The following is a 26,123-nucleotide window of genomic DNA, read 5'->3' on the forward strand; positions in this document are numbered from 1 at the left end:
ACTGGAAAGTAGTGAACAAGACAGATGAATGACTTTGCTTTCCAATGGTTTTTTTTTTTTCGGCCTCTTGCTCTGGGGCAAGTGGGATCTTAGTTCCCCCCATGAGGGGTCTAACCTGAGCCCTGCATTGGAAGGGCACAGTCTTAACCACTGGACTGCCAGGAAAGTTCCTCCAAGGCATTGTTCTTATGGAACTGTTTTTATTATTGATATCTTTATAGGTGTGTGTATGCAGTAAATGAAATAACAGAAGTGATCAGCAAAGTAATTAACCTTCAATTTAAAATGCCTGGACTTCCCTGGTGGCTCAGACAGTAAAGAATCTGCCTGCAATGCAGGAGACCTGCGTTCAATCCCTGGGTGGGGAAGGTCTCCTGAAGAAGGGACCGACTACCCACTCCAGTATTCTTGCCTGGAGAATTTCATGAACAGAGGAGCCTCGCAGGCTACAGTCCATGGGGGTCGCAAAGAGTCTGACACGACTGAGCCACTAACATACTTTAAAATATTTATATGTACACATATATAATACAAAGGAATTGATGCTTTTGAACTGTGGTGTTTGAGAAGACTCTTGAGCATCCCTTGGACTGCAAGGAGATCAAACTAGTCCATTCTAAAGGAAATGAGTCCTGACTATTCATTGAAGGACTGATGCTCAAGCTGCAATACTCCAATACTTTGGGCACATGATGTGACAAACTGACTCATTAGAAAAGACCCTGATGCTGGGAAAGATTGAAGGAAGGAGGAGAAGGGGACGACAGAGGACGAGATGGTTGGATGGCATCACTGATGGGATGGACATGAGTTTGAGCAAGCTCCGGGAGTTGGTGATGGACAGGGAAGCCTGGTCTGTGTCCACGGGGTTGCAAAGAGTGGGACACGACTGAGCGACTGAACAATACATATTTATGTATATAGACACTACGTTGGAAGACTCTATTCTTGCCGTAATTTTTTTCCCCCTCTCCCCTAGCCCCATACTGTCTCTAGAAGAGCTCACGCTTTTACCTCGAAGTTAACCAAACCACTAAATTTGCTTGGAGCACAAGGCGAGTTCGACGCGCCACCGGTAGGGGGCAAGAATCACCCAGCGTGCCCATTACCTAAGCAACGGGTTCAAACAGCATTCTCAGGATGACTTTACAAAAGGGTTACCAAGTTAATTTGTTTATTCTGGGTCAGGTCATTTAGTAGTAGTACCAGTAACAATAATCATAACGGAGAATACAAAAATAAGGAAGAGAGAGGAGGTAGCAACAGACCTGCAGCAATCATTAATTGAGAGCAACAGTTTGTTCCGGTTAGTGGGTGTGCGCGAGAAAAAGAGAGGGGCTAACCGCGCTCTCACTCCTTAGGATTTGATTATGGTAATAGAACAGCCGAGGGGCTCCAGTTACTTGCGGTTTCACATTAAATAAAGTGCTTTGAGCAAGCCTAAGAAGCAATAAGTAGGCGAATATTTTTTTCTAGAATTCATTAAGGTAACAAGCGTTTCAAAGTGACAGAGACACTATTAGATAACCTCCTGGGCCAAAGCCACACACCAAAAACGTTTGAAAACAGCTTCAGGCCCCTCCTAGCGACTTTGAAAGCAGGTGTGGCACGCATGCGCCCGGCCCACCAGCTGACCTCCTCGTGGCAAGTCAAAGCACCGACCTTCTTCCCGACAGCCCGCGGGGGCGAAAAGGCAGAGGAACGGAACTCTCGCGACGTCTTTCGAGCCCCGGCGGAAGCAGTAGACACGTGACTCTCCTAGGCGGCCTTCGCCTTCCCCCCCTCCCCCTTCTCGGAAACCCGACCCCCTCACCCCTCGCCCACCCGGGAGCCGCGGTAATGGACCGTTTGGGTTCCGGAATTCCCTTGGATCCAACCACTGGTACCCGGTCGGCGGGAGCGACGGAGTTCGTGCTTGGCGGCGAAGGCAGGGGGCAGTCATGGGGGGGTGGAAATCATCTTCCTTCACCTAGGACGGAGGCGGGGCGGAGAGGACTGCTAGGGAGTAGGGTGTTGGGGGGAGGGAGGAAGTCACGTGGGTCGCGCGGCGCGCGCTGCGTGCGCGCGGCGCCTCATCCGTCGCCCCACCCCCTCCCCGTGGGGCGGGGGGGTTGGGGGAGGGGCGTCAAGATGGCGGCGGGGAGGTAGGCAGAGCCGGACGCCGCTGCTGCCGCCGCCACCGCCGCCTCCGCTCCCGTCGCCTCTGGTTCTTCAAGCTGTCGTCACCTGAGAGAATCTGTTCCGGTGTCGGATCCGGCGGGGAAAGTAAGTCCACCCCTTATCCGTTTTCTGCCTCCACACTCCTTCTCCCGGACAGCCTCCCACTCCCACCCTCTTCGGGGGGCCGTGCGGGGCCGGGCTCGGGCGGGGGGGGGAGGCCGCCACCTCACCCTGGCTTGGGGCCTCCCTCGCCGCCCCCTCCGCTGCGCGCCCCGGGGTCTTCGGGGGCACGGTCCCGGCGGCGGCCCCGCCGCGCTCGCTTCCTCCGCCCGTCAGCGCCGGGCCCTGCGGTCGCCGCGCGTGGGGCTCTCGGGCCCCGAGGGCGCGCTGTCTGGGGTTGGAGACACCTCGTTTAAGCGAGGAGTCAGCGTCTGCGGACGCCGGCTCCGGCTCTGCTTGGGTCGCCCCCTTTGGTTCCGCGGCTAGACCAGGGTCTGTGAGGTCCCGGGACCCGCAGAAAAGTGAGCTCCGCAGTCCTTCAAAAGTCCTCGTACCCAGGCATTGCTCCGGTTCAGGGCGAGAGTGCGGGGAGCGACGGGACACCGCACCTACAATTTGCTGGTCACCTCGCTGTCGGGGTGGTGGGGACGGTACGTGGGACACGTGGGGCCACCTTCACGCTTCACCCAGTGATGAGGTTAATTTTGCCCCAAGCTGGCTCGCCCGCCTCCTAGACGCTAAGCAGGCATCTGTGGAGGGGCAAGTCGGTTGGGGATTTGCTTACTTTGAGAGTGTTTGGCGTAACGAGCATCTAAAGTTCCCCAAACCAGTGTATGCTGGTGGTTTCCCAGTAGTGGTTTGAAGTCGGTTTAACCGCTGAGGAGATTTGGATGTTCCTGAACCCTTGTGATTGTTTCTTTTCTGACCCTGGCATCCAGCTCCTCCCCTTTCCACCCCGGCTTTGTGCTTCTGTTTGGTTAATGTTTGCGGACCACTAACTTGATCCTCGCACGGAGAAGCTCTTTTTTATGTGCGTGCTCGGTTTACTGTGGGAGGCTTTTGTTTTGGGGAGTCGCTGGTTGAGAAACGTGGGAAAAGAACGGGAGAGAAAATGAGAGTCAAAGAAAGCAACGTTTTTATCCATTGAATTGCGCAGCCAATTGTAACTGCACCCGGAAGTTTGTACTGAACACGTGTTGATGAGAGAAGGTTAAAAGCTGGGTCCCCTTTGACCTTTGAAGTTGATTATTAGCAATTTATGTTGAGTTAAATATTTCATATTCTCAATGTAACCAGAATTAGAGACGGAATGGGGTTCTAAAGTGTCGGCCAAGGAGGGCCCAGAAAGCTGTCAAATCCTTAGTTGCTCTCTATCGCTATTCCTCCTAACAGTTTCAGTCACTTAAACCAGCTAACAGTGCGAAGGGATCCCATATTTTCCCGGTTATTTACGGCAGTCAGAACTGATTTTTGTAAGCAATGGGGAAAGCCTTCATCACTGCACAAAAGATAGTCTGTACAGAATTTCTAGGGTAAAATGTAGAATTTACTGCTGGTAGGACATTAGTTTTGCAAGCAAGGGGACATTTTATTTTCATGTTTAAAGAAGTTGTTTCCAGTGTTTAACTTACCAGAGAAGACATCTTTACTGTTTTCCTCTGGCTTCTGCTTTTTATCTCCCAGTCTATTTCCAGTCTAAATTTATTCCTTACAGTTCTTCAGAAATTTAAGTAAATTTTACTTCAGTTGCTGGATAAGTGTTAAAAAGGGAGGTTTAGTGAGTGACTTATAGTTGATAAATTCATTCATCCAGTCATTCGTCCATTGAGTGCTTTTATGTTTCAGGCAGTTTTACAGGTTTTAAGGGCGTTACTGAGATTACCATTTTTTTTTTTTTTTTTACCACAGATTTTTAAAGTCGTCCTCGTGCCGCTCCCCACCCCCACCCCCCAACCCGCGAAGACTTTAGGTACAGATAACATTTTGGCCTTTCTTAGTCTCTAAATTGAGCTTTGATTTGAGATTTGCTGACCTGCCTGTGAAGTAAGAAAGCAGGCAGGTCTGAGGGCTGGTCTTCACAAGTTACCTGACTTTTCAGGTAACTTGAGGCTCTGCGGGTTTTTGAACATTGGAGTAAAGAAAGATACTTTCTGAGAGGAATTGTTTTCCGTTAAATACCCAATTAGTAACCAAAATGATGTAATCCTTAAGTTTTTGCTCTTGTCTTTTTTTATGCTAATTGACAGATCCACTTTGATGTGGCTGAACTGAGTATTAAGGACAGCCTTGGGATACCACTGAAATTTTCTGTAGATGGAAAGGATAGGCTCTTGAAGAGCAGGAACTCTCTTATGAACAAAAAATATATATATGGTACAAAACCCATCAAATTAATTTGGTTATTTACTTCTTAGCAGACAGTATGTAGCACAGAGCAGTGATTTTCAAACCTTTTTACTGTATTCCATAGTAAGAAATGTGTTTTATATTGTGAACTCTAGCACATTAATACATGTGTAGAACTGAGTTTTATATAACAACGTTTACTTTTTACTGTGTGCTGCACTATGTTCTGTATCTAACATATTTGAATAGTCTGTATTTGAAACATTTAAAAAATATCGGTCATAACGTAAATTATTTGACAACTCGTTGTGTTGTGACTAGCAGTTTGAAACATACTGGTATGGGATTCAAAGCACAGGATCTGGGAGGTGTGGTATCAGCCCTCCTAGGTTTGTAACTCTGCTCCAAGCTTGCTTTGTTGTTAACTTGTTACGGTTCATCTCTCTAAGCCTCAGTATCTCATCTCCAACAAGGGGATAACAGGTAATTTTTACTTATGGATTATTTTGAGAGTTAAGAGAAAAAAAGTCCAACCATCCAGTGAATGTTGGGAAGACTAGCCATCTGATTTTCATGTTGTGATTAAGAACGTAGTTTCACCCTCCTCCCCTGTTCTTTCTCATGGTGCTTTTTCAAAACATTTTTGGAACTTGTATATAATCTGCACATTCCTTTGTGATTCCATTCTTTCTATAGATTTTGCAGTCAGAGTGAGGGGAGGGGCATGTCAATGAGCAATTGCTGCTTGGGGAAGTAGGTGTTAAAAAACACAGATTATACCTTTTTAGGTAAAGAAAATTTTCTTCAGCAAACTTGTTTATATCTACATTCCCTTCTACCTAATAGTCTTAAGGAACCAGTGCCCGGTAGACACTTAATGAATAATTGTTGATGGACTTACCAGTTAAATTCAAAGTGGATCATTATCCTTCAGATTCTTAAGCTAAATGTCAGTCATCAGATATCCGGGCTGGGTAAAAACAAAAGTTGGGTCAAAAATCAGATGTGCTTAGCACTACTAAATAATGAGAAAAATCCTTTTCAGGCAAAGATTTTTTTTTTTTTTTTGAGGATAATTGCTTTACAGTATTATGTTGGCCTTTGCCATATATCCGTGGAGTCATAAGAGACACAACTGAGCGACAAACACACTGCCATATAGCAACATGAATCAGCCACAAGTATACGTATGGCCCCTCCCTAAGAAAATTTTTTTTAAAGATACTTCTTAAAAATGATACTGTGTGTACACATCTGAAGATGTCTGCCACTTTCCTCTAGATACGCTGGTTAACTGGACAAATTGAAAGTATGACCTGAGTAAAAAAGAGCTGGTATTTTATAGAGCTAATATGGAAGTTAATTATTAAAATGCGAACAGGTAAAGTTTATATTCTGGAAATAAGGTGTTGCATCAGCAATTTGAAGAAAAACATTTTTTGAACTTTGAAGTAATGTTTATCAGTATGATAGTTAATAGCTAGAATTGCAACCCACTCCAGTGTTCTTGCCTAGAGAATGTCAGGGATGGGGGAGCCTGGTGGGCTGCTGTCTGTGGGGTCGCACAGAGTCGGACACCACTGAAGCGACTTAGCAGCAGCTAATATTTATCCCAAGTAGTATAACATTTAATTATTGGAGGAGAAAATGGCAACCCACTCCAGTGTTCTTGCCTGGAGAATCCCAGGGACTGCTGGGCCTGGTGGGCTGCTGTCTATGGGGTCGCACAGAGTCGGACACAACTGAAGCGACTTAGCAGCAGCAGCAGCATAACATTTAATCAACACAGCAATCCTATAAAATAGGTTCTCATTTTATTCCCATGTGAAGATGAGGAAACTGAGTCGTTGTTACTTGACTTTCTCATACTACTGGTAGTATGCTAAGCCATGTGTTCTGTTTGACTCCCACTTCAACCTCTGTGGTGTGCTGCTGCCACTGCAGATACATCCCTTGTGTCTTTCCAGAGCTGTGAAGGATCTGCTTTGGTCTCAACAAGAGGAACCTTGTCTTTGTTGATAGGTTTCAGTGTTGGTATTCTCGGTGGGAACTGTATCCTTTCATTCTTCTGATTGGCTGTTGTTTCTCAGGATTCTTTTCCTGCCAAGGATATTTCTTAGTTTCTCTTTACTACTGTTTTATTTATTATTTGTTATTTATCATTGATATTTTGATAGATGTACTGTTTGAACAGGTGATATTTTTGAAAGTATTTATGATAAAATAGAACCTTTTTGTTCATTGTTTGAAATAGAATCACTCTATGGTTAGTAACTTTTAGGTTTGTTAGGTTCAGTTCAGTCGCTCAGTCATGTCCGACTCTCTGCGACCCCATGGACTGCAGCACGCCAGGCCTCCTTGTCCATCACCAACTCCCAGAGTTTACTCAGACTCATGTCCATTGAGTCTGTGATGCCATCCAGCCATCTCATCCTCTGTCATCTCCTCCTCCCGCCTTCAATCTTTCCCAGCATCAGGGTCTTTTCAAATGAGTCAGTTCTTCGCATCAGGTGGCCAAAGTATTTGTTAGGTTGCTGCTGCTAAGTCACTACAGTCATGTCCGACTCTGTGCGACCCCATAGACGGAAGCCCACCAGGCTCCCCCATCCCTGGGATTCTCCAGGCAAGAACACTGGAGTGGGTTGCCATTTCCTCCTCCAATGCGTGAAAGTGAAAAGTGAAAGTGAAGTCGCTCAGTCGTGTCCGACTCTTAGCAACCCCAGGGACTACAGCCTACCAGGCTCCTCCGTCCATGGGATTTTCCAGGCAAGAGTACTGGAGTGGGTTGCCATTGCCTTCTCCGTTGTTAGGTTGCTACTACATATTAAATGTCACCAGAGGTCTGTGAAATCTTTGTAGACACTGTGACAGTTCTTTTGCACATAATGGTATTTGCGTTTACATTATATACTTTCAAAATGAGAATGTTGTTTTCCCTCTCAGGAATATATCTTACTTGTTTGTAAAATGTGGAGAAGGTTGCATAATATAACCTTTTAGGGGCTCTGTTAGCTTGAGCACTGAAATTCTGTAAGTCTGTAATAGTTTCAGAATAGGAATATGATTAAATATTAAGGGTTTTTGCTTAATAAAGTTACACACTGGCATAGATGTTTTCTCTATATCCCCTTCCCTGCTTCTCATTGCAAAAAAAAAGTACAAATAGGAAATTTTTGCCCAATTGGCTTGAGAGAAAGGCTCTAGGTGTTATTTGTATATAAGATGGGTATAAAATTAAAATCTTTTTCACTAATAGTTTGTGAAAGACAATGTCTCTTACAGTATTGTCACCGCTTGGTCACTCCTCAGATCAGAGGGTCTCAAATTGTGATTCCTATGAACTTTGAAGAGATCACTGATAATGTTACTTACAAGTGTTGCTGTTATCTCTTGTATGAATGCCAACAAGTTTCTTCCCCAGATTCCTCTCCTCTGTAATATTTTTGTACTTTTAATTGTAGTTGTTCGGAAAATATATTTCAAAAAGCTCATGAATTCAGTAACACTTAAATGATTTTTTGTTGAAATAAATTAATGATATTTGTGTACTTTTGAGTATAATTAGGTCATTGGTCCTAGTGAAGTATTTTATAATTGAAAATGTATTTTTTTAAGCATTAATTTAGCACTCTTGGTACATATGTACTATGTACTAGAATAGTAATTTGTAAAGTATGGTCAACTATTATTTATTACTTCCTTATTGGAGTAGTTTGTCAATTTTATATTAAATCCATGTTGGGATATTTCTCCTTGTCTCCTCTGGCATCTGGTTCTTTCATACTATTTCCATCTTGCTGTGTAATATCAACACTCCCCATTACAGTTCAGACAGGCATTTATTCTGAAGTTAAGTATTAAAACTCCACACCAACATTGACTTCTTTATCTACTGATTGGAAAGAGATGGCATGACTTTGGGAGTTAGAGAAGTCTAGATCTAGGTGTGGCCTTGGGTGGGTAATTTAAACTTTTTGAGCCTTAGTTTCATGTCTAGGATTGTAGTACCTATCTTGCTAAGGGTTGTCATGGACTAGTGACGTACATGAAGAGCTAAGTACGCCGCAAGGCTTGTGAAAAATAGTGAAAGTCGCTCAGTTGTGTCCTACTCTCTGCAACCCCATGGACTATACAGTCCATAGAATTTTCCAGGCCACAATACTGGAGGGGTAGCATTTACTTTATCCAAGGTAGCTTCCCAACCCAGGGATCAAACCCAGATCTCCCACATTGCAGGTTGATTCTTTACCAGCTGAGCCACCAGGGAAGCCCAAGAATACTGGAGTGGGCTTCAGTATTCTTCTCCAGCAGATCTTCCCAACCCAGGAATTGAACTGGGGCCTCCTGCATTGCAGTCTGATTCTTTACCAACTGAACTTTCAGGGAAGCTCAAAAGACACTTAATCACTGTCAGTTCCCTTCCTCCTGTCTGCTCAAAATGCTTTCTTCCTTAGACTTCATTTCTCTGAAAAATTTTGGGGAGATCTTCTTTGGGCTCTTTTCTTTTTTAAACAGCAGGTCTCCCCTTAGTTTGTTTCTCAATGTCTGTGGTTTCCACCTGAAACTCATTCATACTTCCTTTAGAACATCTTTCTAAATGATGTACAGATGACATAGATTTATCTAGTAGAGAATTTCTCTGTTAAAATGTCCTGATTTCATCTAGAAGAGTAGTTCTTGTATGTTGGGAAGTCGTGGTATTCTTGGCTAACAACGTTTTTTTTTTGTTTGGTAGGACATAATGAAACATTTAATTCTATTGCAAAGTCTGAAAACAAGTGGACTAACTGAAATTAGAATATTATTTATGTAGCATGAAATTAGTTCTCTGAGAAAAACCAAGCAGTCAGATTGCCCATAAGTATGTTTGTATGTATAAATTGGTTATTTTAGATAAATTAATGAGAAAAGTTAAAATTGAGAAAGCTCTGTTAAACTTTATTTTTCCTTACAAAATAGATAAAAATCCATCTTAGTGGTAGAATACTTTGATCTGGCTTGGGAAACTTCAACTGAAAATGTGTCTGCCTACTCGAAATAGGCATCCCCCCACCCCCCCTCCACCGAACTCCATGTATCTTTAGGTCTCCTGGGCTCAACCTCCCCCCCAGCCCATTTTCTCATGGCTTAATTCTAATCCTTTACCAACTTTTATACTCTATGTGTATTTCATGTTTCCTCTTTCATTTTGAGCTTTTATTTAAACTTACGGATTCTCCTTCGTAAATATCCTGGAATCCATTCCCGCTTCTTTATCTCTGTACTCTGCTCTTAACACCGTATTATCTTTTTCCTGGTCTGCTGTAGCAGTTTCCTAAGATGTCTCCCTGCTTTGGTCTTACTCTACCCATTCTCAGTTTGCTTCCACACCGCTATGGAGTAATTTTTCTAAGCCACAGATCTGACTACATCATGCGATTCTCTATCTGAAAACCCTTTAGTAACTGCTGTTGCCCTTAAGATTAAATGTGCTCCAGCGCATAGTGAACAGGCTGTAGTGATAATCTCCTGTCTCTCTCCATCACCTTTGCGAACCTCATATTTCTGTTCTGAGCTTCCATACCCACGGTGAACATGGTGAATTACTGTAGCCATCTTTTCTGGAGTGCCAGTATCTTTGTGCTGCCATGAGTTTGAATGCACTATCCAGAAGATCCTCGTCTGCCTGGCAATTTCTTACCTGGGACTTGCTTGCATTGTCATCTTTGTAACCTCTCTCTCCAGGTTAATTCACCATTTCCTTCTCTGTTCCCACAGCATTTTGTAGACATAGACTCTTGCTGTGATTTACATACTTCTTTGTCCATTCCACCTTTTTTAATCATCCACTTTATTTTTGAATTACATAGTGTGGCTTTTCTTTCTTTTTAAAAAATATTTTATTTGGTTGTGAACTCTTCATTGTGGTATGTGGAATCTAGTTCCCTGACTAGGGATTGAACCTGGGCCCCTTGCACTGGGAGCGCAGAGTCTTAGCCACTGGACCACCAGGGAAGTCCCTTGTCCTTTCCATCTTAATGTGAATTTCTTTGGATAAGAGACTATTTTCATCTGTTTTTGCCTGCTATGTAGAAGATTTTTCATAAATACTGAATAAATGGATTTGGTAGAAAATACTGGTTTATATTTAGAAGAGTGTTAGTTGTCATCCTAAGTTTTTTATGTTAATATTTAATATTTTGTTCTAAAGATGGTGGAACCAGGGCAAGATTTACTGCTTGCTGCTTTGAGCGAGAGTGGAATTAGTCCAAATGACCTCTTTGATATTGATGGTGGAGATGCGGGGCTTGCAACTCCAACACCTACCCCTCCCATACAGCAGGTAAGAGTTTTCCAAAGCATCTGTAAAAAATGAATTTAAAAAAAAAAAAATGAATTTTTTCTTAGTTTTATTTTCTGTTATAGAAATAGGTATTAATAAGTTAATTTTAAATATGCATGTGAACATTATTTTTATGTTGAGTGTTAGTGTTCATTCACAAGGTGGAAAATAACTTGTAGTGCAAATCAAGATGTTTTCTGCTTTGATATATGGTGATATAAAAGCAAGAGATGAATTGCTTAGAGTTATTATGGGAGGACCACTAATCTCAATACTTGTCTTTGTACTTTATAGGAACATTCTTCTGAGATTTCACACATTTTTCATTTTTTGTGTAGGTTTTACGATACACATTCTCTGAAAGCAAAAATAAGATTCTGGTGTTAGTGTAGTTTAATGAAGATATTATGCTTATAAATATTGTTATTTTGTACCTGGTATCAGTGGTTTTACATTCCATTTGAATGCAAAGCTTGAATTTTTTTTTTTTTTAATTTTAATGAAATAAATACATCTCTTGTTCTTGAAACAGAATTCACTGCCATCATTCTTTGTTTCTTTCTCTGATGTTTTCTCTCCAGTCAGTGCCACTTAGTGCATTAGAACTAGGTTTGGAGACTGAAGCAGCAGTTCCTGTTAAACAAGAACCAGAGACGGTACCTACTCCAGCACTTTTAAATGTTAGGGTAAGAATTATTTAGATTTGGCATTGCTATGAAAATAGTTTAGGATTATAGTCATAAAATAACCTTTATTATAAAATAGTTTATTTTACTAGTTCTGCTTTTTGCTGCTTTCCCAATATTTTACTCTCACCTACTTTCACGACTGAGGACTGAACTGAATTTTATAAAACATTTCTTTCACTCTTCTGTTATGTTGATCAAAAGATAGGAAAAAAACATTTTTTTAGTTTATTTATTGAAAATGATCAAGAATTCATGAAGTAAAGATGAACTACACATTATCCCATTACATTTTTCATTTTAATCAGTTTGGTCCATTGGCACATATAATAATTACTATGCTTTAAATGTAGAGTTCCTCATCTTGCTTTAAACATAGCAGTTTTGTTGTTGGCAGCTGTGCCTTATGGGGTCTCAGCTTCCCCTATCAAGAATTGAACCCTGGCCCTGGCAATGAAAGCCTGGAATCCTAACCACCAGGGCATCAGGGAACTCCCTAAACATAGAAATTACTTATTTAAGAGCCCTAGTGGTATAAATTATTAGATAAACTGTTAGGTTAAAATTTGATGACTTTGTGATAAAGTATTATTGAAAGTTACATTTAAAATTGATAAATTGTAATCTAGAAGATTCTTGTTAGAAAAGCCATGGAGAAATAACAGATACTTTGAAGAGGGCAGAAAGTAGAAATAGATTTAAATTTATAAAAATATCTTAGTTGTACTTTAGTTGTAGAAGTCATAGACATACTGTTATCCTCAGATCTTGACTTTTTAAAAAATTTTTGTCCAGTTCCTAACTCCCATTCCCAACTAAAAAAGATAAAATGCTATATAGCTTTGTCTTAGACTCAAAGGAAGAATCCATATTATCACTAATATTTGTAATTTACCTGGGTGGATTTTTCATATGTCATAGGAACTTAAAACTCTGCTTGGTGGCTTTATCTTAGTAAATTAAACATCAGTATAGTCTGTGCAGTAGACAAAAAACACTCTATAGGAATCATAGAATGTTAGACATGAAAAATGATCCTCAGTGATTTGCCTAGGGTTATCTTATTAGTTGAAGCGGTGCTGGGATTAGAAATTATGTTCCTAGTCCTTGTGTTATGTAGGGTTGCTGTACATCACAGCTTACTTAGGATACTCTCATTTTATGCTTGCTGCCCTCAGGATTACTGCTATACCTTCTTTACCTTAAAGTGGTGTATTTTAACTTGGCTGTAGTTTAGTTGCTAGGTCATGTCCGACTCTTTGCCACCGCGTGGACTGTAGCCCTTCAGACTCCTCTCCATGGGATTTCCCAAGCAGGAATACTGGAGTGGGTTGCCATTTCATTCTTCAGGGGATCTTCCCAACCCAGAGATGAAACCAGCACCTCCTGTATTGGCTGGTGGATTCTTTACCACTGAGCCACCAGGGAAGCCCTTTAACTAGGTAGTTTATAGCTAATGATTATTAGAAATGAAGTGCCAGTGGTTAGCTAAGATTCTTAAGTCAGTTTTAGATTTTTAAATGGCCTCCTCTGTTTATGGATATGAGTTGCACTAGAGAGTGAAGCGGAGAAGGCAATGGCACCCCACTCCAGTACTCTTGCCTGGTAAGATGGATGGATGGAGGAGCCTGGAAGGCTGCAGTCCATGGGGTCGCTGAGGGTTGGACATGACTGAGCGATTTCCCTTTCACTTTTCGCTTTCATGCATTGGAGAAGGAAATGGCAACCCACTCCAGTGTTCTTGCCTGGAGAATCCCAGGGACGGGGGAGCCTGGTGGGCTGCCGTCTATGGGGTCACACAGAGTCGGACATGACTGAAGTGACTTAGCAATAGCAATAGAGAGTAAAGAATTTTTCACAGGTGTGATGTATATGGTTTTCTTTTCTAGCAGCAGCCTCCATCTACTACAACATTTGTGCTGAATCAAATAAATCAGCTTCCAACCTTGGGATCTACAATTGTAATGACTAAGACACCACCTGTAACCACGAATAGGCAAACCATCACTTTAACGAAGTTCATTCAGACTACTGCAAACACACGCCCTTCAGTCTCAGCACCAGCAGTACGAAATGCCATGACTTCCGCACCTTCAAAAGACCAAGTTCAACTGAAGGACCTGCTAAAAAATAATAGTCTGAATGAACTCATGAAACTGAAGCCACCTGCTAATATTGCTCAGCCAGTTGCAACAGCAGCTAGTAAGTCTTTGTTTTCAGTAGTGTCAACTTGCTGCCTTTGTTAAGATATGTCAGTGTGTTTTCAGGGGTGTACTTAGGTCTTGAAAGAACTGAGCATGAAAGATGACGTCTGCATGACTCTCCTTCAAGGGAGCAAACATTTAAAAGCTTTAAGCTTTGAGATAATGTGTGGAATTGAGAAGCTACATTAACACCATGAGATCTCAAGTTTTGTATATTGTGAATAGCTGGCTGACATATTTCTCAGTCCTTTAAATCATTGCTTCTCAAACTTTATACCTGTGAGTCACCTGGGGATCTTTTTACTTAAAAAAAATTATTTATTTTGGCTGCTCTGAGTCGTCTTTGTTACTTATTGGCTTTCTCTGGTAGTGACGAGCAGGGACTCCTCTCTAGCTGCTGTGCTTAGGCTTCTCATTGGAGTCACTTCTCTTGTTGTGGAGCACACACTCTAGGGTGCTTGGGCTTCAGTAGTGTGGCTCTCAGACTCTAGGGTATGGGCTCAGTAGCTGTGGTGCATGGGCTTGGTTGCCCATGGCATGTGGAATCTGCCCAGACCAGGAATCTAACCCATGTCCCCTGCATTGGCAGCCTGATTCTTAACCACTGGACTACCAGGGAAGTCTTTACATGGGAGTCTTGTTAAAAAACAGAATCAGATTCAATAGGTCTGGGGTGGGGCCCAAGATTCTGCGTTTCTAACGAACTTTTTAGAGTTGCTGTTACTGGTCGTCTTTGGACCATGCTTAAGGTAACGGGCTGATGCTTTGCTCTAATTCCTACAGTTTTATGATCTTACCTGTCATTAGCTTCATTGCTTGTTGGTAGTTGTGTTTTTAGTAAATTTTTTTTAAAATAAACTTTTATTGTAAACTAATTCACTATATTTTCTTCTAAGTGAGCACTCATAATGCTTTTTAAATAATAGCTTTATTGAGGTAATTCACATACCATTGTACCTTCTAAAGGGGTACAAGTCAGTGGATTTTAGTATATTCACAAGAATTGTTCAATTACCACTAGGTAATCTAATATTTTAAGTGTAGGTTTAGATCTAAAGAGAAAAAGCTCAACAGTGGTTTGATCACTTTTTTTAGAAATTCATTTGTGTGTAAAGAATGTAAATTTTACAGTTAGTTTTTCTTTATAGAGTGGCTTATTTATTCCTCAGTTATTTAAGAGATAATTTGTTTGTTTATTTTTGGCTGAATTGGGTGGCTTGCTGGATCTTAACTCCCTGACCAGGGATCAAACCTGTGCCCTTGGCAGTGAAAGCATGGAGTTCTACCACTGGACTGCTAAGGAATTCTCAAAATGTGAACTCTTGAGAAGGATAGTCTTTCTTTCCTTTTTCTATTGAGTTAAATAGTATTTGCCTGCCTGCCTGGTGATGTATACTAATATGTAACATTCCATTCGGCCCTTGGAATGAGGTTATAGATACTGAGTAGAGAGTTCCTCCTTCCACACAACTGCTTTATTTCCAGCTGTGGGAGATAACGTTTTAACATCTGATGCAGACTGTATGTAATTTTGCAGCAGAATTGATTGCTTGGAAGTTCTAATGTCCTTGCATTTATGAAGTAGAGGGCTGGGGCATTCTGAAGGAATGGGCAAGGAGTGTTTGTAGAGTGATGCAGAACTAACATTGTCTCCAGTGACAAATGTAATAAAAAAAATATCAGATAATCTAACCTTTCCGTTTGAGTCCATACTGTTGTGCTTTATGGCTGTAGTTTTACTCTCAAGGTTACTGTCTTGAACTAACTGGAGCCTGGCAACTTGATGCTCATTGAGAAATCGTTTTAACTATCTTAGGACTGATTTCCAACCTTTGTCATGGAGAGCAGGACCATGCATCTGATCTGAAATGGCTCTTGGGAGACTTAGGGCTGGTCAGCAGTTAGTGGAAGCTGGTTTTCATTAAAGTCTGGGTTTAATGAGGAGAAAGACTACTGCTGTGTCATTGTGAGGAAAGAGTTTAGAGAGCAAAACAGGGTAGATTTGAAGTTGACCAAGTAATATCTAGTACAATAACATCTACATCCAATGTAACAGTTTTTAAAAGACAGATGACTGCAAGTCAAGGCCATCCTTGTGTGGAAGCCTGAGAAATTGTCATACTGGAGGAGGGACGAAAAAGAAACATGATAAATGAATGCTGAAGATAAACTAACTTCTGTGTTGTAGGAGAGGGTCATTTTTTTATTGAAAGGGAAGAAAGATAAACAATGAAATAACAAAGAGCAAGGTTTTGCATGTTCTCTGTCTCTCTTGTCTTTTGTTTTTGGCTGCCCTGTCTGGCTTGTGGGATCCTAGTTCCATGGCCAGGGACTGAACCCAGGCCCTAAGCAGTGAAAGCATGGAGTCCTAACCACAGGACCACCAGGGAATTCCGTGCCTGTTCTCTTCTATCTGTGTGGATATTGCCCCTTTTGCAGTCCTTAGCCCTTTGGGTTTCTCTTTGGATTCTGGTCTCTCAGTTGAGCTCCAGTCCTTTCTATGAAACTGTTCACTGGCTCTTTGATGTGAAACAAATCTGTGTCCCCAAGCTTAAATTTATTATTTCTGTACCAGCTTCTTTATCTTTCTAACGCTTTAATCCTAGTCATTGTGTAGTCCAAAGTGACAGGCCACCAAAGTACTTCCCATCTTTTGATAGAGTACATAAACAAGATGCTGATGCATTCTCCTGATGCGATTTCCACACTGATCTCAAGAATACCAGTACTGGGAATGCTTCAGGGATGGCTGGAGGCTCGTTACAGGGGTTCTGGGTTTCTCAGTCAAGCAGTTCTGCTTTGATTGAGAGGTTCTGTTTTTAATGTTTAAAAAAAGTGTGTAAACCACTAAGAAGCCCAGGTTCTTTGTTTGGATCTTTATTCTGAGGGAAGGAAGACCAGAGTTCCTTGATTTTTTAAAATGTTTTTCTCCCTAATTAAAAGAAATAATTATTTTGTCTGAAAGTTAATAATTACCTCCAAATCAAGTGAGATTGACTGTCTCTGTGATAACACCAGGTGTTGGGTTTTTTTTTTTTTTTTAATGAACTAAGTGAAGTGTCTCAGAATAATGCTAGCCTTTGGTAATTGTTTTGAAATAAACTGCCAAATAGTGTTCTGGTTGAGGTGTCTTTTTAATAAATAGTTTTCAAATTTCCTGTACACACATTTCTTTTTGTTTTCAATTCTTATCTGCATAATGACATGTAGCTTTGAATATTTTTATCCTAACGCTTAATTGGAAATAAGCAGATTTGTATTCTTTGGTTTGTGAAGTGGGTGAACTTTACTGAATTTTTTTTTAAACTGTAGGAAAAACGTTTGTTTGAACAATGTCTTGTTCTAAAATGTAAGTTGTCTCTCCTCATCAGCTGATGTAAGCAATGGCACAGTAAAGAAAGAGTCTTCTAATAAAGAAGTAGCAAGAATATGGATAAATGACATGAAAATGAGGAGTTTTTCCCCAACCATGGTGAGTTTCAAAAACTGTATCTCTGTTTTTGTGTGGTATGAAAATATACTTGGCTCTACCCTTGGCTAAGTGTATTTTTTTAGGTGAAGGAGAGTGTCTTAGCCACATAAACTAAGCATTAAACCTCACTGGAATAAACTAATGTGTTCTAAACAAGGTGATTGTAACTTGCATATTTGATAGAGTATTACATAAAATACTAACACCTTTTTTATTGTAAATCTTGTCTGATAAGTAAAAAAGACAGTGTGGGGCTAACCAAAAGTATTTCATAGTTATAGTCATTTTAGGATTGAGCCTTATTATATAGCTAGTTATGAACTGTCAGATATATAATGGTTTAATTGTAAGCAATTACATGATAACTTTTTTAAAATTTATTTTTAATTGTAGGATAATTGCTTTACAATGTTGTGTTGGTTTCTGCCGTACATCAACATGACTCAGCCATAGGTACATGTATCTTCCCCTCTCTCTTGAACCTCCCTCAACCTCCCACCCTATATAATAACTTTTTTTTTTTATTACATTTTGAAAGTGCTATATGCTTCAGGTAAATTGATACTATCAGCTCAGTCCTCAGTCGTGTGCAACTCTTTGCGACCCCGTGGACTGCAGCACGCCAGGCCTCCCTGTCCATCACCAACTCCCAGAGTTTACTCAAACTCATGCCCATTGAGTCGGTGATGCCATCCAACCATCTCATCCTCTGTTGTCCCCTTCTCCTCCCGCCTTCAATCTTTCCCAGCATCAGGGTCTTTTCAGATGAGTCAGCTCTTCGCATCAGGTGGCCAAAGTATTGGAGTTTCAGCTTCAACATCAGTCATTCCAATGAATATTGATGACTGATTTCCTTTAGGATGGACTGGTTGGATCTCCTTGCAGTCCAAGGGACTCTGAGGAGTCTTCTCCAACACTACAGTTCAAAAGCATCAATTCTTCGGCACTCAGCTTTCTTTATAGTCCAACTCTCACGTCCATACATGACTACTGGAAAAACTATAGCCTTGTCTAGACAGACCTTTGTATGAAAAGGCAAAAAATTGATTCTATACCTGTATTTAATAATTGCACAGTGTTTAACCCTGCCTCTGTGAGGTGGTTTCTGGTTCCCCCTTTTAATAAACATAATTTAACACCACGTGGTTTAAGTAGTAATAGAAGGTACAGCAAGAGGTGTGTTGTGATGCTCGCAATAAGGATTATGAGTCTGGAGGAAAATGAGACTCAGGTGGCCTGGTAGGAGTTCAGTTTATGGAGGAGGTGTCATGGAGTTGGGGTGTTGAGTATGGAGAATCTGAGAGGGCATATTAGGAAGGGAGCTACAGCATCAATAGGCATAAAGAAGGTGGTAGCTATGTGCTTAGGATACTTGGCTTGCAGGAAGAAATTGGAATGGTTGATTGGGGGCTCTGTGGAAGGTCTTGAGTTTGTTAGACTTGGGACTTGGAGCAGCCCCAGTGAGGGCGACTGGATGGAAGTAGAGGGACTGGTTAGTGACTCAGGATGGATTGGGAGGAAGAAACAGGTTAGGTGGTTGTCAGGTAATCCAGAAAGGAAGTAACAAGGAACTAAACTTGGGGAATTTCAGAGGTGATTGGAAACGGTAAGGGGAAAGAAAAAAAATAAGAAAATAAGAGGTGACTGTATATAACGATACCAGAGGATTGGTAAGACTGGGAATGGAATTTGGACTTGGAGGGACAGCAGAGCAACTTGTGCCTGAGGTTTTGAACGGGGACCAGGAGAATAAGTCCTGGCAGTATCAGTTTACTTAGTGATTGTGTGCCAACAGCTTACTTGAAAGTTGATTTTTTGAAAATAAGAATATATTTTTCTTAAAGATTTTAGTGTTCAAGTTTCTAGTCCAGCCCATGTTACCCATAACATGTCAAAAGTTCTATATTGTCCTAGTAGTTAAGTGACATCTAACAGTGCAAACTGGTAGCTTGTGGACCAGAACCACTTGACATGTGTTTTGTTTGGCCTCCACATTATTTTGAAAAATCTTGACTGTGTCGCTAACACACAAAAATACCTAGAGTTGTAGTGAGCATCTACTGTGTGTTAGTCACATGTTCCCCATGTGCCACAGTTTCCCTCCCCTTCATTTTGCTCCTTCACCCTAAGCTTGGTGTCAGTTGCCACTTTTCTATCCAGCTGGCTTAGAAATATTACTTGTCTGGTCCCTGAATTTTGTGACCAGCTAATCCTCCTATTATATCTGTGGTAAAAAAAATTTTTTTAAGGTAGAGGGAGAAGGGAGGCTGGTCATTTAGTATAGTATATATTTCTGTTTTATAGGTGAAGAAGAGGTCCAAAGAGGGGGTAGGGAGGACTGAGGATGTAGTGATTTGCCCAAGGCTACACAAATTCAACAGAATTGGGGTTTGTGTCTGTTTCTTTGGCCAGCCGCATTTGGTCTCATTTCTGAAACTGGGTTTCATTTTAGTATACTTCCTGAGAATATTCAGAGTTTTTTTTTTTTTTTTTTCCTAAAGGACTTCATGGATTGATGTTGGCTGAATGTTTATCTGTCATCTCCCTATTCCTTCCCACATTTGTTGAGTATCTGTGTGTCATCATATTCTGCTCTAGATTAAGTAAAAATAAGTAAAAATGAAACAGAAGCCTGATATTACCTTTTAATACTATTTTATCCTTGGCATTACATGTAGATCCTAACTGGGTTTTCTCTTTGTATTTCTCTGGTCTCACAGCTTCTCCCTACATTCTTCCTTGATTAAGCCCTCATTCATAAAGAGCTTCCCTTTATAGTTTGCTGGTAGTGAAAAGAAGCTTTTTTGGGGCTTCCTCTCCCCTATTTCTCCCTGTCTCTACCCCTTTAAGATTCTGTAGAGGAATACAAGGTATGGCTATAGTGGCCATTCACTCACTTTGCCCAGGACTGTCTGGGCTTCTCCTGGTCTGCTGTTCTCCTGGTGTAGTTACTAATAACTCATCATTTTACTCTGAGATGTGCCAGTGTTTGGAGAGTAGATGATGTGGTATTGTTTTTGTGTCTGTGGAGACACAGACGTCTGAAATAAATTCTGTGTTTCAGAAGAACATTTAAACTCCCGAGTTTTCTGGGGTTTTGGTTTTAGGACCCGAGGGAAAGAAAACAGATGGAGGTTGAAGTGAAAAGAGACTGGGAGTGAGACTTACAGAGAGTCCCTGCCAATGAGGTTGTAGAATGTGCTGCTGGGGCTCAGCCACCATTTTTCTCCAAACCTCTTGTTCTTTCTGTTCTTGGAATGGAGAGTGAGGACTGAAGGTTAGAGAGACATCTGGGCATCAGGGAGGCTGGTGGGCAGTGTTGAAAGGGAAACTGGTTTGAGAAGGTGGTGGAGCCCTGTGGTGATCCCATGTGTGTGTGTGTGATGATATCACATCACAGATTGTGCTCATCATTAGAGAAGCAGGGAAGCCATAGAGTATGACCTAGATTTTAGGAACTATAGAATGGCATGTCCTGCTTCCAAGATGAAGATAGTGGGTATTCCTGCAGAAGAGGATTTCTGTGTGTTGGTTGGGCCTCCATTCTGTTGACTTACTTGATTTTGCTCTCTCTGTGTTACAGAAGGTCCCTGTTGTGAAAGAGGAAGATGAACCAGAAGAAGAAGACGAAGAAGAAATGGGTCATGCGGAAACCTATGCAGAGTATATGCCAATAAAATGTATGTCTTTGAGATTTGTTAAAATAATGAAAAACCTCTGGGTTCCTTTCAAACTTAAAAACTTTTCCCCACACATTGTAACCTATTAGGATCTGTCCATGTTGGGTACCTCAGGATTTGATAAGTATGAGCTGTGTATGAATATGTTTTAAAATAGCTACATGAAAATTCTACTGTGAGTTTTAATTTCCCTACACAAATTTAGAACTTTGTTTTGGAATGAAGTCTTAAAACCAAGAGTAAAAAAGCTTATTCCTTTCAAGTTAATTTTGCTCATATCAGTGGTGATTATAAAATCAGAGTAAATTACAGAGATGTAAACATATATCTTAGCGTTATAGTTTATACAGCTTATCTAAAACAAGCTATAAAAGCATGGGAATCTTAAAATAAAATGTGCTATTTGAATTCAGTGGCTTAAATTAACACCATTTCTTCCTCTTTTCCCCACAAGGACCGTGATTCAGTTTTTGTTTTGTTTTTTTTGAAGTGGCCAGTATATTAAGTTGAAAATTAGTAATTTTTAGTTTATATATAAATTTTTTCACGTTTTCATTTTCTGAGGGTAATAAAATGGGAAAATGTATGGCTAGAATTTGTTTCTCATACACTCTGGGTTTCTATAAAACGTCACTAATAAGACCACTTAAACTAAAAATCTGTTTACCAACTGTATATGGATTCTAGTTCCCTACTTTGTAGATCATTTAAAATGAACGTAACCTAGGAGTGTGCTCTGCTACTGTGGAGAACCTCGTGGTATGAATTGAGATTGTATTTTCCTAGATCTTTTTAATCAGCAAGTCTCTTTCTATAAATTTATTTAACTGGAGGATAATTACTTTACAATGTTGTGTTGGTTTCTGCCGTATAACATGAATCAGCCATGCTATGCTTAATCACTCAGTCATCTCCGATTCTTTGCAGCCGTATGGACTGTAGCCCACCAGGCCCCTCTGTTCATGGGGATTCTCCAGGCAAGAATACTGGAGTGGGTTGCCATCCCCTCCTCCAGGGGTTCTTGCCAACTCAGGGATCGAACCCAGGTCTCCTGCATCGCAGGTGGTTGCTTTACTGTGTGAGCCACCAGGGAAGCCCGAATCAGCCATGTCTCTATGAATCCCCTCCCTGTTGAGCCTCCCCCAACCCTCACAAGTCTCTGTTTAAACCATAGGTAGTTGGTAATTAGATCACGTTAGTTAAGTTTAACAGTACTTTACATCATTCGGTGACTTTATATAGGATCCCAGGGTTACTTACATTTCTCTGTCAGAGGAGAAATGCTATAATATTTTATGATAAGAGTGGAAGTGTTATTACTCAGAATAATTAAAATGAAGTATTTTTAAACCTTTGTTTAGTAAAAATTGGCCTACGTCACCCAGATGCCGTAGTTGAGACTAGTTCTTTATCCAGTGTTACTCCTCCTGATGTTTGGTACAAGACATCTATTTCTGAAGAAACCATTGATAATGGCTGGTTATCAGCATTACAGCTTGAAGCAATTACTTATGCAGCCCAGGTAAGCCATAATATTTTTTAACTAGGTACAGTTTTTATCTTTAATCTTAGTTCACATTATATACTAGTTTTAATTCAAAGTTTTCCTTGAATGAAAACCTTGTGAATGTGATTTTTTTTAGTTTTATGAAATGGATAGGATTTATGAAATAGTTTTATGAAATGAAAAGAATAGCATGGATTTGGTGACTGCATTTAGAGTGGAAATGATAAATTGTCATAGCCTTTCTGGGACTCACTGGGAACATGTATTAAAATTAAAAATGTGTATATCCTTTGACCTAACAGTTCGGTTACTGGAACTGGGAGTCTCTTTCATGGAACTATTAGATAAGAACATATGTATCAGGCTATTTGTTGCAGCTTTTTTCCCCTAGAGACTGAAAGCTAGACTAGATTTGAAAGCTCACACCCTTGGGGAGTGATTGAATAAACTTTGGTATTACCATATGGGTGTTGTACTAGCTTTTATCTTATGCCAGTTGTCTTTGAGAGGATTTCTGATATACTCCATTTTTGTAAAATAAATATGCAACCATCCACTATATTTATGTGTTATAAAAAGGTTTGTATTTGATTGTATAGTCATTGAAAAATTAAGGAAGAATGCTCACCAGTTTGTTAGCTTTAGTTACCTGCTGCACGCGAGGGTAGCAAGGGAAAAAAACAAAGTCAGACTTTGAAGATAGGGCAGATTTGGTTCCCGACCACCACAGTACAGCAAACATTGTATAAAATGAGCCACATGAACTTTTTTGTCTCCCAGTGCATGTAAAACTTAGTGTTTACACTATGATGTCTGCTAAGTGTACAGAAGCACTGCTGCTAAGTCGCTTCAGTCTCGTCCGACTCTGTGCGACCCCATAGACGGCAGCTCACCAGGCCCCACTGTCCCTGGGATTCTCCAGGCAAGAACACTGGAGTGGGTTGCCATTTCCTTCTCCAGTGCATGAAAGTGAAAAGTTCGAGTGCATGAGAGTGAAAAGTAAAAGTGAAGTCGCTCAGTCATGTCTGACTCTTCCCGACCCCATGGACTGAAGCCTACCAGGCTCCTCCGTCCATGGGATTTTCCAGGCAAGAGTACTGGAGTGGGGTGCCATTGCCTTCTCCAATAGGCAGTGGAGAAGATAACAATAGCATTATGTCCCCCCCCAAAAAATATATATACCTTAATTTAGAAATAATGCTAAAAAATGCTAATCATCACTTGGGCCTTCAGCAAATTGTAATCTTTTTGGTAGTGCAAGGTCTTAGTGTTGGTGTTAATGGCTGCTGACTGATCAGAATGGTCGCTGCTGAAGGTTGGAGTGGCTATGGCAGGTTTTTAAAATGAGATTGCAATGAAATTTGCCTCATTGATTCCCTCTTCTTTTCACTAATCATTTCTCTGTAGCACGCAGTGCCGTTTGATGACATTTTACCCACACTGGAACTTCTTTCAGAATTGGAGTCAGTCCTCAAACTGTGCCACTGCTTTATCAACTAAGTTTACGTGATAGTCTAGATCCTTTGTTGTCATTTCAACAATCTTCACAGCATTTTCATCAGGAGTAGATTCCATGTCAAGAATCTTTCTCCACTGAAGTCTTGAACTCCTCAGAGTCATTCATGAGGATTGGGGTCATCTTCCAAACTCCTGTTAATGTTGATAGTTTGACCTCTTCCCATGAATCACGAATGTTCTTCCTGGCATCTAGAATGGTGATTCCTTTTTCAGGAAGTTTTCAATTGATTTTGTCCAGATCCATTAGAAGAGTCACTATTTCTGGCAGTTACAGCCTTACAAAATGTGTTTCTTAACGAGTAAGACTTGAAAGTTGAAATTACTCTTGGGTTCATGGATTATAGAATGGCTGTTGTGTTATAAAGTGGGCATGAAAGTGACATTGATATCATTGTGTGTCTCCATCGGAGCTCTTGGGTACATCATCAGTGAGCAGTATTTGAAAGGAATCTTTTATTCTGAGCAATAGTAGGTCTCAACAGTGGCTTTCGTATATTCAGTAAACCATGTTGTAAACAGATGTACTGCTCTGTTGTTCCATTTGTAGACCACAGGCAACATAGATTGAGCATAATTCTTAAGGGCCCTAGGATTTTTGGAATGGTAAATGAGCATTGGCTTCAGCTTTAGGTCACCAGCTACATTAACCCCTCATAAGTCAGCCTGTCCTCTGAAGCTTTGAAGCCAGGCATTGACTTCTCTTAAGCTGTGAATACCCTAGATGGCATCTTCTTCAAATAGAAGGCTATTTCATCTGCATTGGAAATCTGTTGTTTAATGTTGACACTTTTACCCTATTATCTTCTGGATAACTTGGTTTAGCTTCTACATCAGCACTTGCTGTTTCTCCTTGTGCTTATGTTATGGAGAAGACTCCTTAAACCTCATGATCCAGCCTCTATTAGCTTCTTCTGCAGCTCTCACCTGGCTGTCTTCATAGAATTAGAGAATCCAGGCCCTGCTCTGGATGAGGCTTTGGCTGAAGGGAATGTTATGGCTGGTTTGGTTTTCTATCTCAACCACTAAAAGTTTAATATCAGTAATAAGGCTGGTTTTCTTTCTTATTGTTTGTTCACTGAAGTAGCACTTTTAGTTTGCTTTAAGACCTTTTTCTTTTCACAACTTGGCTGTTTGGAGCAAGAGTCCTAGTGTTCAGCCTATTGTGGCTTTCAACACGCCTTCCTTATATTATAATCATTTCTAGGGAAGATCCCTGGCTGCCCAGTGGTTAAATCTCTGTACTTACAATACACAGGGTGTGGGTTCCATCCCTGATCAAAGAACGAAGATTCCACATGCCCTGCAGCCTGGCCTTAAAATAATCATTTCTAGCTGTTGATTTAAAGTGAGAGACATGGTAGCCCTTCCTTCTACTTGAATGCTTAAAGAATCCATTAAGTAGAGTTATTAATTGGTCTAATTTCAATACTGTTGTGTCTCAGGAAATAGGCCAAAAGAGAAAGAGATGGGGGAAATGGTCAGTGAGTGAAGCAGTCACAGTACACACAATGTTTATTAATTATGGACAAAGCTCATGGCACCCTGAAACAATTACAATAGTAACATCAAAGATCACTCATCACAGATCATAGTAACAAACATAATAATAATAAAAAAAGTTTGAAGTATTATGAGAATTACCAAAATGTGATACAGACATGAAGTGAACAAATGCTTTTGGAAAAATGGCACCAAAAAAATTGCTTGATACAGCATTTCTGTCAATTCGTTAAAAAAAAAAAAAAATGCTGTTTCCCAGAAGTGCAGTTAACAGTGCGTGCAGCAAAATGAAACAAAGTATTCCTGTATAGTAAATATAGTTTCCACACTAAGCTAACTGTATGTCATTTGTATAAAAATAGACAATGTTAATATATTGCTAAAATAATATGAGAAACCGATCACCAAAATATCTAAAGGAATAGATTAATTATCAGCATTTTCATTTTCAGCAACATGAAACGTTCCTACCTAATGGAGATCGTGCTGGCTTCTTAATAGGCGATGGTGCTGGTGTAGGAAAAGGAAGGACAATAGCAGGAATCATCTATGAAAATTATTTGTTGAGTAGAAAAAGGGCTTTGTGGTAAGTGCTAAAGACTGTCTGTGGGAACTTTCATTTGCAAATGACCAGCATATGGGGATGGGTCTTAATGAGTAGATGTATTTTTTTAGAAGTGTCAAGGCCTGATTTTATTTATTCCTGAATACTGCTAGAATGATAGGAT

The 26,123-nt window shown here is 40.6% G+C and overlaps 1 protein-coding gene across 4 annotated transcripts in view; it reads left to right on the plus strand.

Moving 5' to 3' along the window:
* The first annotated feature begins 1,745 nt into the window (after nt 1-1,745).
* Nucleotides 1,746-26,123, plus strand: part of SBNO1 (strawberry notch homolog 1) — a 57,436-nt gene continuing 33,058 nt past the window's right edge. The window contains exons 1-8 of one of the 4 annotated variants that reach the window (XM_061384612.1): nt 1,746-2,265; nt 10,697-10,828; nt 11,410-11,514; nt 13,407-13,716; nt 17,090-17,190; nt 20,774-20,870; nt 22,232-22,392; nt 25,848-25,981. In XM_061384612.1, coding sequence (XP_061240596.1) covers nt 10,697-10,828; nt 11,410-11,514; nt 13,407-13,716; nt 17,090-17,190; nt 20,774-20,870; nt 22,232-22,392; nt 25,848-25,981 — 1,040 coding nt within the window. In that variant the 5' untranslated portion in view covers nt 1,746-2,265. Of the gene's footprint in view, nt 2,266-10,696; nt 10,829-11,409; nt 11,515-13,403; nt 13,717-17,089; nt 17,191-20,773; nt 20,871-22,231; nt 22,393-25,847; nt 25,982-26,123 lie in introns of all 4 variants that reach the window. The other 3 variants (XM_061384611.1, XM_061384613.1, XM_061384615.1) reach the window with 3 other exon arrangements.

The sequence above is a fragment of the Bos javanicus genome, chromosome 17, assembly GCF_032452875.1.
Source record: "Bos javanicus breed banteng chromosome 17, ARS-OSU_banteng_1.0, whole genome shotgun sequence".
Lineage (NCBI taxonomy): Eukaryota > Metazoa > Chordata > Mammalia > Artiodactyla > Bovidae > Bos > Bos javanicus.